Consider the following 12566-nt stretch of genomic DNA (forward strand, 5'->3'; position numbering starts at 1 on the left):
ATTTAGTGTCATGTCTGACTGAAAATGTAAGTCATCAGCACTGCTTACTGGTGGGTGGAGTCAAGCATGAACACTGGCACTGGTTTTAAGATTATCGTGCAAAACAAAGATGAGAGGCTGCTAAAATCTATCATCATTGCTGCTGACAATCCACATCCTAAAGTCACTCGAACCATTAATCTGAAACACCTTAGACCGTAATTTTAAACTCCTTTAAACCAGCAGCAATTTGATCCAAATTTCTCAGGGAATTAACTAAGAGAGCTTTCCAAATCCATGTTTCCTGCGAAAACATCTGTGCTCTTGCTATTTTGGACCTCCATTCATCATTCATCTTAGTCTCTCTCGTTCATGAAATTTTTCGCAGCGGTAATCCCATATGAAATTTATTTTTATTGTCAGAACCAAACCGGCCCTTAATTCCATGCCTCGTGAAGCGTTATTACTACTAAAATATATTTGGTCAAAGATCTCTTCGGTTACTCGGAAGCAATTAAAAAAAAAAAAGCATATGCTTTGGTTCCTCGGAATCAGTTTCCCGATTAGCGGTTTGACCGACCCAAGATAACGACCAACAACATGTCATCTCATCCACCCAATCCACTTCAAATCTCATCAAGATGATATGCTCCACTATTAAACACGAATCATCAGTAACAGCTTATTATCATCCGACACGTAGCATCAAAGTATTGTCATCCCACACGTGTTCTTCTTATCGGGAGGAAGAAAGCAGGCACCTTATTCTGACGTGTGACGCGGCGCCTAGATGGACGTCTTCTCCATTGATCTTTTTCCTTGTATGGCTGTAAATAAAAATAAGATAATCCTATCAAAATATATAATTAATTAATTAATAGAACAAGAGGAGAGAAGAAACGGAAGGAGAAGAAATAAAAAAAAACCCGATAAGGCCAATGCGTTTTCCTTTAAATAGTCATCAGAAAAACTCGAGATCCCTAACGCAACATTAGATGGCTTCTTCCGAGCTGTCGCTGATCCTCCCTAGAGTACTCATTGTCTCTCGCCGGACCGTCCGCAAGAACAAATTCGTCGACTTTGTCGGTAAAAGAAAATCCAACTACACCTAAAATTCTCTCTCTTCCTGCCTCTGTTTCTTATTAGATTTCTTTGTTTGATTCTTAGGAATAAACTGTTATATATGTAAGCGTCTGTAACTATTGCATGTGGTATCATCGTTTTCCTTTTATCAGGGGAGTATCATCTTGATCTCATCGTCGGCTATGGCGCCGTACCGGTGATCGTTCCTCGTGTCTCCGGCGTCCACATGCTGCTCGAAAGCTTCGAGCCGATCCACGGCGTGCTTCTCTGCGAGGGGGAGGACATCGACCCCTCCTGCTACGAGGCCGAGATCTCCGGGCTCTCCCCCGAGGAGCTCGACGAGATTCGCCGCCTCCACGCGAGCGACACCGCCATCGACCGAGAGAAGGACTCCATCGAGCTCCGCCTCGCCAGGCTCTGCCTCGAGCGCAACATCCCCTACCTCGGCATCTGCCGCGGCTCGCAAGTCCTCAACGTCGCCTGCGGGGGCTCGCTGTACCTGGACGTCGAGAAGGAGCGAAAGAAGGAGGGCAAGGAAGCGGCGGTGCACATCGACTACAGCAACTACGACGGTCACCGGCACGCGGTGAGGGTGGTGGAGAGCACTCCGTTGCACTCTTGGTTTCGGGAATCGTTGGAGGATGGGAAGATGGAGCTCATGGTGAACAGCTATCACCACCAGGGGGTTAAGAGATTGGCCGAGCGCTTCGTCCCGATGGCCCATGCGCACGATGGATTGGTCGAGGGGTTCTACGATCCCGACGCGCACAATCCCGAGGAGGGCAAGTTTATCATGGGATTGCAATTTCATCCCGAGCGAATGAGGCGGCCTAGCTCGGATGAATTCGATTATCCAGGATGCCCAAAGGCTTATCAGGTATGAATCATATAAAATTTTTCCAAGCTAATCAATCTGAAGTTTAGTGACAGACGCACCCTAAAGTGAATGGAAATGTTACTTCTGTCGCAAACTCACCTGTAGGATTCTGATAATTTGCAATGGGGTTTTGGTTTAGGAATTCGTTAAGGCGGTGATTGCTTATCAGAAGAAGCTGAACAGCTCTGCCAATCTAAAAGACGAACCCAGGCTGGATCAAGAAATGGAGAAGAAAAGGAAGATCATTGTTCGAAGCTTTTCTATTGCCAAGAATTTGTATAATGGGAGGCCAGACATGCCTCCATCCAAAGAGTCAGATCTCGAAGCTGGAGCTGAATTCCTTGAGGTAATTATAATGCCAAAGTAGAGAGACAAGAAATTTTGAGAAATTAAACAATGCACTAGGTCTCAGTTATGCACCAAAAAAAAAAAAAATTGCGTGGAAAATTCTTTCTTATGTTAGTTTATCTTTGGTTCATAGTTGAACACAGTGCTGAGCTTGCAGCAAGAGAAGAGGTTGAAGCAGATGGGTGCGACCGTAAGGAATGCATCATCCTATCTGCAGAGACTAAAGATGAATGAGGAGAGGGAGATGGCTGCGAGGAATGTAATGGGGAAGATGTCTATAGAGCAGCTGTCCGAACTCCTTTCCTTCTACCGCATGATGGGGCAGATTTGCTCAGAGGTGTTGGAGAACAAACTCAAGGCTACATCAACTTGAGGAAGGAAAACACTCTTAACGTTTTTTTATTTCTTCATCATAAAAGCTCCTGTATTTGTTGTTGTAAACTTGTGTGGAGTTCCAACCATGTTTGTTTCTTGTTCCCGTCATGCTTCTTTATCTCTCTTTTCTTGTTAGTTTTATATATGCTTCCCAAAGAGACTGATGACTACTAATGTGTATAATTCATCCACTTGTACTGTCAGGTACTGAATTTATCTTGTATGCAATTTCAGGGGAGGATCTAAAAACAAAATATGTAAAAGTTAAGATACTTCCCTCAGCTTGGCTCCTTGTCTTTTTTTTTTCTTCCCGGAATTATATGGTGTTAATGTGCATTCTTAGACCTCCAATGCATATGTCATGGACTTTGCTAACATGTAAGCTAGTTCTAGAAGGGCTCCCAAAATAATCCTGCAGATCTTATGATGTCAACATAAGTTAGAGATCTTCAATTTTTTTTTTTTAAAAAAAATATATGCTAGGGACCTTATCCAATCAAGCAATATCAAGATAAGTCAGAGATTTTATCCAACATCTTGATGACTCAATTGATTTTTATAAAAAAGAATATTATATGGAATATTCTTATTTTTTCCTTATTTGTAATAACCAAATGTGAACAATTTTTGTGGGAAGCGTCAAAAGATTTTATAACTATAAATAGCAGTGCCTAGTCATTGTAAATAGCATCTTGAATTGAATAAAATCTTCAATTCCATTCTCCATCATTCTGTGAGAATTTTTTATAATTATTTCTTCCTTCTAACTTGTTATTGAATAGTTGGGTAGATTCTCTTCCTCAAAAGACCGTGTGCGCTCGACTCCCCAAAGGACAAGCTCTTGGCAGAGAGGTGCCAACTAGTTCTACCTCCCCTTGCCTTCATGAAATTTTTCTCTTGTAAGTTTTCTATTTGAAATTTTCATCAAGATAGTTTTCTATTTGAAATGCTGTCCATTGAGTGAGTATATCTGTTAATAGTGTTTGCAATGTACTTTGGAAGAGACAATATTGGATAGAATTATGAATGAAAAGAAGATAATTGAGTCATGCAAATGAAATGAAACATGAAAAGCTACATACTCAAGCCTTCTATTTCACCTCTGGCCATCTATCTCTTGAAGCTTCTGCACATCATAATGCTTCTTATCATCTGCAAGTCTGTAGTAGCAATCAGCAGGGACATGTTCAAGAGAAAAAAATATTTGATCAATCAATAAGGCGATCAACCAAGAAGCCTCATTCCATCTAATCTGAGTCGACTCTAGATAACAAATCATGATCCACTGAAGTCAAAGAGAGGTTCATGCATGACATACTTAATCTGATATTGATTTCTGATTTGGAGCTAAACCATCTTGGGATAAGAGTGTGGCCTCTGATAAAACTGACAAATAGATTAACTCAGCTTTTCGGCTATGCTGCATTAGCTTATACATAGTTTGAATGATGGGTATGGATCAGGCCCAAAGACAATTTTTGGCTGCATGACAGAAACATGGCCATAGCATTCCAGGCCCGTGCATATTTACTAAGGACTTGTTTGGTTTGCAGAAATTTTTTTTTCTTACTAGATATTTTTCTAAGAAAATTTCTGAGAATATGACGTCTGGAAAAATAGTTTTAGCATATTTAGTTGATCATGAAAAAGTTGCACATTTTAGTGTGACTTATATTTGATTGGACATCTACTTTTTTAGAAAAATTGTATAAAATACCTATTATACTTTTAATAAAGGAAAAGACCTCACTCATGGATTTTGATGGCTTAAGAGTACTTTTGGAAAAGAAAGGGACCTTTTTTCCAATTGCCGACCAGTGGGAAAATAGTTTTTTCATATCTCTCATAGATTTTTTTTTCTATGAAATATGAAAATCTTATTTCTATGGGAATGCTACTTTCTCATCTCTCTCCTTTAAAAACTCTAACCAGACAAGATGTATTTCTTTGTTTTCCCACTGACCACACTTTTCTTTCTTCTTTTCATGCGAACCAAACTAGCCCTAAAAGATTTTACTAACAAGTCGTGCTGCCATGTTGTATGAGCTTATTCATCATTTGAATAATGGACGTGGGTAAGACAATTTTTGTCTCCATGACAAAAACAATGACAAAATGGCATCCCAGATGCTTAGGGATATTTACTAAAAGATTTTACAAACAAGTCGTGCTGTTTCTTTTAAAGGAGAAAGCAAGATTGAAGCCATAAGCCACAACTATCTAAGAGGCATAATTCATAAACCAAAGAATCATGCTTAAATTCAAATGGATACAATTCTTGGATATTGAATGGTCCACAAATTTGCTTTTAATTGAGCCACTTTCTCTGGAAAAATGAAGAATTATTTTGCTGCTCCTGCAGTTTGTCTCCAACTCTAATGACACATCCCCTAAAATTTGTAGCCAGCTCCTAAACTCGCAACAATAACAGCTGAAAATGGAATAGCTAGCTTCTAGTTACCAGCAAGGGGTCAGTACCAAGTACCATGCTGCAGCAGTTGCAAGCTATCAGGGCTATACACAGAGCGGACATGGATGCTCTAGTCTTGCAGGAAGTTCATTTTTCACTTTTCATATAAACAATGACACTAAGTCAAAAACAAAAAAAATGAAATCAGGTAAGATGGCTGGGACTGGACATTATGGTTCAGACAACAGACACTACCATAACGATGTACAAGAATCCTGTCTGGCGATAACTGCCATGGCCTTCCGCTAACAATCTGAAAAGAAATCTATGATATCAAGAACCATAAATAATACAAACAGAGAAGAGTACAAGAAAAATCGAGCAATATCATGACAGAAGACAACTCTTAGGCAATCACATTTATCTCCTCCGAAATAGATCTAGGCCTACCACCCTGAAATGAAATATTCGATTACCCTGCAGGGCCTGCTACTTGATGATATGTTTTAAAATGTTAATTCAGCACTGGCAAATGCATGGGACAATTTGCCCCTACCTCCTGTTCAAGAATCAGAACCCAGCATGACTGAACTTTAAGCGCAGGTGGTTAATTCTGAGAATTTGACACCAACCAATATATTTTTACATCAGCCAACACTGTAAAGCTGTAATAAACAATGCTGGAGGGCAGTGTCACAGTCCGGTCCATGCAAGAAAGGCTTATCCCAATATACAGCAATATGAAACCAGGCCATGCCATATCCAGAATAGATGATGCTCCACAATTTCATCACATCTCTTACGGAGGGTACACGGCTGAGTCGCTCCCCGTCGGCGTTTTCATACATTCTCCACGGTCAAAGGCTTATTGTCTATAACTAGCCAGATGAAAATCTTAACGAGCCACATGGGATAGACGAGTCCTCCATGATTAAGAAACCCATAGAAGGTCTTTAGGGTCGGGTTGCATCTCTCCCGACCTCAATCATTGGATCTCACCTCGCATGGATGTTAAAGCATTCCAAATTTTTCTTTCTCCATCTGCAACGATCTCCAAGTGGCTATTATGCGATCCAATGGTTGATGTTCCAAAAGAAAGTGAATTATTCTTTCGCGCATGGAGGATACAACCTGAACCTAGGTCATTACTAAGGCCCTACTTGGCAAAGTTTTTGGTAGGCTAGAAAGCACTTTTTGCCCCTCCAAAAGTACTTTTGGATAGTATAGTGCTACTTGGTAAAAAATTGGGAAGCTTTTTTGGCTTTGTTAGAAAGCTGAAAATGTTTATTTGAAAAAAATATATTTTGGAGCTTCTCCCCAAAATTACTATCTGGCCAATGTCAGAAAGTTGTTTTGGTCTTAATAAATTTTTTTGATGACCAAAATGCCTACCAATAAATCTTATGATTACATCTTATATCATATCATAATACATTATTATACTATAAATATAAATAATATAATAATAAAATAATGAATATCATATTATATTACTATATTATAATAATATCATATTTTATATTAATATAGTAATACATAATTATAATATAATATATTCTTATAATAATAATAATATAATATAATATTAATAATATAACCAAATAATATATTAGATTAGATTACATTATATTATATTATATCATATGAATATTATTATATAAAAATATAGTATAATATAATAATATCATATTATTATAACATATAATATAATATAATATAATATAATAATATCACAATAATACAATATAATATATTTATAATAATATAATATTATTATACTATAATATAATATATTATTACATTAGATTCTAATTCATTATATTATATTACAATAATTTTATTTAATATTATAATATATATTATGTCATAATTGTAATAATATTATATTATATTATTATCATATTGTAGTAATATTGTACTATTAATAATAAATTATTATATCATATCATATCATATTATGTTATATTATTATGCTATAGTATTCAATATTATATTAAAATAATATTATACAAAAAATATATTAATATAATAATATATAATATTATATTGTATTATATTTTATTATGTAATACTATACAATATCCTTTATTGTCATTTTATCATACTAAAATATTTTTTTATTTTGGTTACCAAACATATGTTAAAGCTTCACATCATTGTAGAAATATAATTAGCAAACAACAAATAGTTCTTTATAAAAACTTTACTTTCTAAAAGCTCTACTTCGAAAGGCTCTACTGCCAACAACAATTCCAAACAAGGCTTAAGACCAACTATGCAGGGCTTCAAGCGGCCCTAGGCCAGGCTAGGTTTGAGTTGAGCCTGGATCAGGCCAGAGATTGACATGCATTAGCATACGAGCATATAGGTATAAATATTGAGGCCATGTTGTTTTTTGAGTCGTTCCAGAGTTTGAAGCTAGATTAGGCCCAAATGGTTCGACTTTTATTCCATCTCTCCAAACCAATCTTCCTAATTTCATCTAGGAAATTCAGATTTCGATCAGAAATAATTTTCTAACCATTGCACACTTACCAAAAATCCAAGATAAGGAATAAAAAAATGGGATGGCAGAAATCCCAAACAGAAAAAAATGATGGAAGGGAAAAATAGAGAGTATTCTCCCAAGAACTATCATTTTCATCCATTAAATGCATAAAGGCTTGAAACCATATCCAACCCTTAACACTTAAATCTATTCAAAAAATCCACATTTCTAGATCTCTTCTGGTGAAGCCCACCGCCATCAATCAGTCCTGAGCCAATGAATAGTTCTCTCTCGTTTATTCTTCTCTCTCCTGCAGCAGAGGAGAGGAGAACACCTTCGTAGGAAAGGAAGAATGAAGGAATGGTGGCCGGACCCTAACAACTCAATTAGAGGGTATTTTGAGGATGGGGTTATGTCCGTGATAGATGGGAGGACTATTCATTGTGGACTTAGGATGTCGTCTTGCGGAGAAAAAATGGGATGATTTCGTCCTTGGTGGTCCGCCTAATAATTTTTCTCGGTGGGAAGGGACTGGGAAATGCAATGGAGCTTCGTCAACTGAAGAATAGCAGATTGACCGAGCTCTTCGCATTGCTTTGTTTTTCTCTCCTTTTCTATCAGCGAGTTAATAAGTCCTAGACAGGGACTAATAATCATCATTTCCCCGAAATTTGAAGTCCGTGGGGGTGATAAAGTCTCAGTCAAGAGGGCTTAATAATTATGAACTGGTCCCCAAAATTTAACGGTCAGCAGATCCTTTACGTTCCTTTCAAATCGCGCCTCGCTAACTAAAACTAACTAGAAGCAATATTCACACAGGTAATATATTAAATACATTAAGAGCAAAAGAAGAACACACCAAAATTTACGTGAAAAATCCTTCAGTTTAGAGAAAAAAAAACACAGGGCAAATCCAATCAATCCACTATAATAAATATAAAGTTTACAATTCTCAAGTTTATGCCCAAAACTTGAGTTCACAATAAATTGAAAAAATTTCAATATCACCTCCCTAAGAGTAACAATGATCTCACCCAAACCACCACAGTGTGATGAACCCAAGAATGTAATGAGATCCCTAACAATAAATACTATAACTCCTTATAGCATCCAATACAACTCTTAGATAGAAACCCAATTTGTTAAATCTTCGTGTGAAAATCACATCCAAGAAAAAGGACAAGAAAAAGAACCTATTTCTTTTTTCGCACGGCACGCGCAAAATTTTGGATTTTCCGCTCACGCTCTCCTCCTTTTTTTTTTTTGTTTTTTTCTTCTCTGCTGTCTTTGTTTTGTTTCTCAGCCGCAAGCTCCTCCCAAGTTCATGTGTCCCTTCTTTTTCTTCACGCGCTCTCCCATTCGGTCCTACAAAAAAAAAACAAAGATCAAGCTCTAATGGGCTATTGGGCTATTGGGCCTCCTCAAGTGGGTTGGACCCACTTACAATCTCCCCCTCCAGCTCACAGAGGAAGAAAGCTGATTCTAACTTGCTAGTTAGAATCCATGCCAGCCAATCTGGCACAAAGTTTCAGCTTCTTTCTTGTCACAACTTTTGTCATCATATCAGCAGGATTTTTGTCAGTGTGAATCTTCTGTAGTAGTACTAACCATTCTACAACTATCTGACGTAGCCAATGGTATCTCACATCTATGTGCTTCGTGCGTGAATGATATGTAGTATTCTTGCTCAAGTCTAATGCACTTTGACTGTCACAATGAACTACGTACTCATCTTGCTTCAAATCCAAATCTTGGAGAAACCATCTCATCCAAAGTATCTCTTTTCCTGCTTCACTAGCTGCAATATACTCAGCCTCAGTGGTAGATAAGGCAACACACTTCTGCAGTTTCGACTGCCAAGATATAGCTCCCCCTGCAAAAGTAAATAAATATCCTGAAGTTAATTTTATTCCATCAAGGTCACCTGCCATATCTGAATCTGTATAGCCCTCCAAAATTAGTTTTGAGCCCCCAAAAGTCAAGCACATCTTAGAGCTACCTCTCAAATATCTGAAGATACACTTCATTGCTTGCCAGTGATCTTTCCCAAGATTAACAAGGAACCTGCTAATAACTCCAACAGCATTAGCAATGTCTGGACTATGCAAACCATAGCATACATCAAACTTCCGACTGCAGAGGAGTAAGGAACTACCGCCATGCTATCTTTATCTTTCTTTGTAGAAGGACAAGTCTTCTTACTCAGTTTGAAGTGACTACCAAGAGGTGTACTAACTGGTTTAGCCTGCTTCATGTTAAACCTTTCAAGTACCGGCTCAATATACTTCTCCTGTGATAACCACAGCTTCTTGGTTTTTCTGTCACGAAAGATCTGCATACCCAAAATCTGTTGTGCTGCACCAAGGTCTTTCATGTCAAAGTACTTGGACAACTCTACCTTTAAACTGCAAATCAACTGAACATCTTGTCCTACTATCAACATGTCATCTACATATAACAGAAGAATAATGAATTTACCACCAAAAAATTTTCTGACATACACACAATGATCTGCCTCTATCTTGGTATAGCCATGACCCACCATGAATGAATCAAACTTCTTATACCATTGCCTTGGAGCCTGCTTTAACCCCTACAGATTCTTCTTCAACCTGCAAACCATATGCTCTTTCTTTTACCTCAAATCCTTCTGGCTGAACCATGTAGATCTTTTCCTCCAAATCACCATGGAGAAAAGCAGTCTTCACATCTAACCGCTCAAGTTCAAGATCCAAGCTAGCTGCCAAACCCAGAACAATTTGAATGGAACTCATCTTAACAACTAGAGAGAATATCTCATTAAAGTCAATATCTTTCTTCTGCTTGAAGCCTTTTACCACCAATCGAGCTTTGTACCTCACTAGCTTTTCACCATCCATCTTTAGCTGGAACACCCATTTGTTTCTTAAAGTCCTGTTACCTTTAGGAAGCTCTACCAACTCATAAGTGTCATTCTTTTGTAGAGAACTCATCTCTTCCTACATAGCCTTCACCCACCTCGGCTTGTCCTTATGAGTCTGTACTTCCTGAAAGCTCTCTAGCTCGCCCTCTTCAGTAAGCAAAACAAACTCTGATTCAGGGTATCTAGTTGATGGACGATGCTCCCTGGTAGACCTCCTAACCTGAGGCTCTATCGCAGTAGGCTGCTCCCTCCGCTCAAACAAATTGTCCTCATCAACAACTGGCTCATCACCTTGGTCTTCAACTTGCATCTCTTCTCCATCAGTGGCACTTTTTGGAGGCAAAGAGATAGATGTAAAGTCAGGAACACCTTCAACTGTTTGACTGGGCTTCTCTACTTTTTCAAAGTCTGCCAGAGTCTGGTCTTCATGAAAAACCACATTTCTACTTCTAATGATCTTCTTTTTCTCTAGATCTCATAGCCTGCAGCCAAATTTTGCATCTCCATAACCAACAAATATGTAAGGAATAGCCTTATCATCAAGCTTTGCTCGTTGTTCCTTAGGCACATGTGCGAATGCATTGCACCCAAATACCTTCAAATGAGAGTAGGAAACATCCTTCCATATCCACACTTTTCAGGAATATCAAAACCTAAAGGAACAGATGGAGACCGGTTGATTAAGTAGCACGCAGTAAGCACAGCTTAGCCATCCTCAACATACATCTAACCTTTTCTATAATGGTGTGATTCATCCTCTCTGCAATACTATTATGCTGTGGGGTATCAGGAACTGTCTTCTCATGTCTAATACCATTCTCTAAGCAGTAATTCTCAAACTCATTAGATGTGTACTCACCTCCATTATTTGTACGAAGATACTTCAATTGCTTCTCTGTTTCTCTCTTCTCCAAGGCATGAAACTGCTTGAACCACTGAAATACCTGGGCTTTTGTTTTTAAAACATAAACCCACACTTTCGTGAAGCATCATCGATAAAGGTAATAAAATATTTACGGCCACCTAAAGACTCTACTTCAATGGGACCACACACATCAGAATATACCAAATCCAATATATTGAGTTTTCTACTAGAGGCTTTCTGAAAAGAAATTCTATGATGCTTGCCAAGTAAACAGTAATTACAGGGATTCATGACATACCTATATGGAAAGGGATAAGAGACTTTCTTCCCAAAATCTGCAATCCCTTCTCACTCATGTGAGCCAGCCATCTGTGCTACAGATCTGGTAAAGCATCGTCTTCAGTCATATTCACTATACCACCGCACAACTTTACTTGTGTTTTATAAAGTGTGCAACAAAGCTGTCCTCTAGCAAATACCATTGACCCCCTCAATAGTTTCCATCTCCTATTGCTAAAATAATTATCATACCTAGCTATATCAAGAGCATTAGTAGAGATCAGATTCAAATGCATATCTGGAACATGTCGCACATCCCTGAGTGTAAAGGAGCATCCAACATTGGCAACAAAACAGATATCACCAATTTTCACAATATCAACATAATTGTCATTTTCCATCTTCACCCTGCCAAATTTACCTGCTTTGTAAGTAATGACGAGCTCTCTCCTTGGAGTGATATAACAGGAACATGCTGAGTCAATTACCCACTCCACATCGGGATCTGTAACATGACAATACTGGTCCTCTCTCACACAGAGAACTGCTACTGCTTCATCTGAAACACAAGCAGTGGTGTCTTTATTGTTGGCCTTCTTCTAATTCTTTTTCTTTTTTAATTTTTTTTTCCAAACCTTGCAGTGTTTCTTCATATGACCCTCTTTATTACAGTAGTAGCACTTGATTTTTCCTCTTGTACTAGACTGACTTCTGGAAGTATTGCGCCCCTTAAAATCTCTGCTCTTACCTTTTCTTCTGTTTGTAACAAGAGCCTGTGCACTGTCCTTACCCATGTCTCTTCTTCTTGTTTCTTCATTAAACAAGCTATCTTTCACCAGAGTAAGTTGTAGCACCCCATCAGGAGCAGAGTTGCTAAGTGACACTACCAAAGTCTCATACTTGTCGGGCAATGAACTCAACAGTAATAATGCCTGCAACTCATCATCTAGCACTATCTTC

General features: G+C 38.1%; 1 protein-coding gene across 1 annotated transcript; it reads left to right on the plus strand.

The window, feature by feature from the left end:
- Positions 1-886: 886 nt before the first annotated feature.
- On the plus strand, positions 887-2943 carry LOC103701873 (putative glutamine amidotransferase GAT1_2.1). The gene is made up of 4 exons (XM_008784091.4): positions 887-1065; positions 1215-1939; positions 2079-2285; positions 2421-2943. Exons 1-4 carry the CDS (start codon positions 975-977, stop codon positions 2658-2660), a joined length of 1263 nt encoding a protein of 420 aa, XP_008782313.2. The 5' UTR covers positions 887-974; the 3' UTR covers positions 2661-2943.
- Positions 2944-12566: the final 9623 nt, after the last annotated feature.

The sequence above is a fragment of the Phoenix dactylifera genome, chromosome 9 (genome assembly GCF_009389715.1).
Source record: "Phoenix dactylifera cultivar Barhee BC4 chromosome 9, palm_55x_up_171113_PBpolish2nd_filt_p, whole genome shotgun sequence".
In the NCBI taxonomy this organism is placed as follows: Eukaryota; Viridiplantae; Streptophyta; class Magnoliopsida; order Arecales; family Arecaceae; genus Phoenix; species Phoenix dactylifera.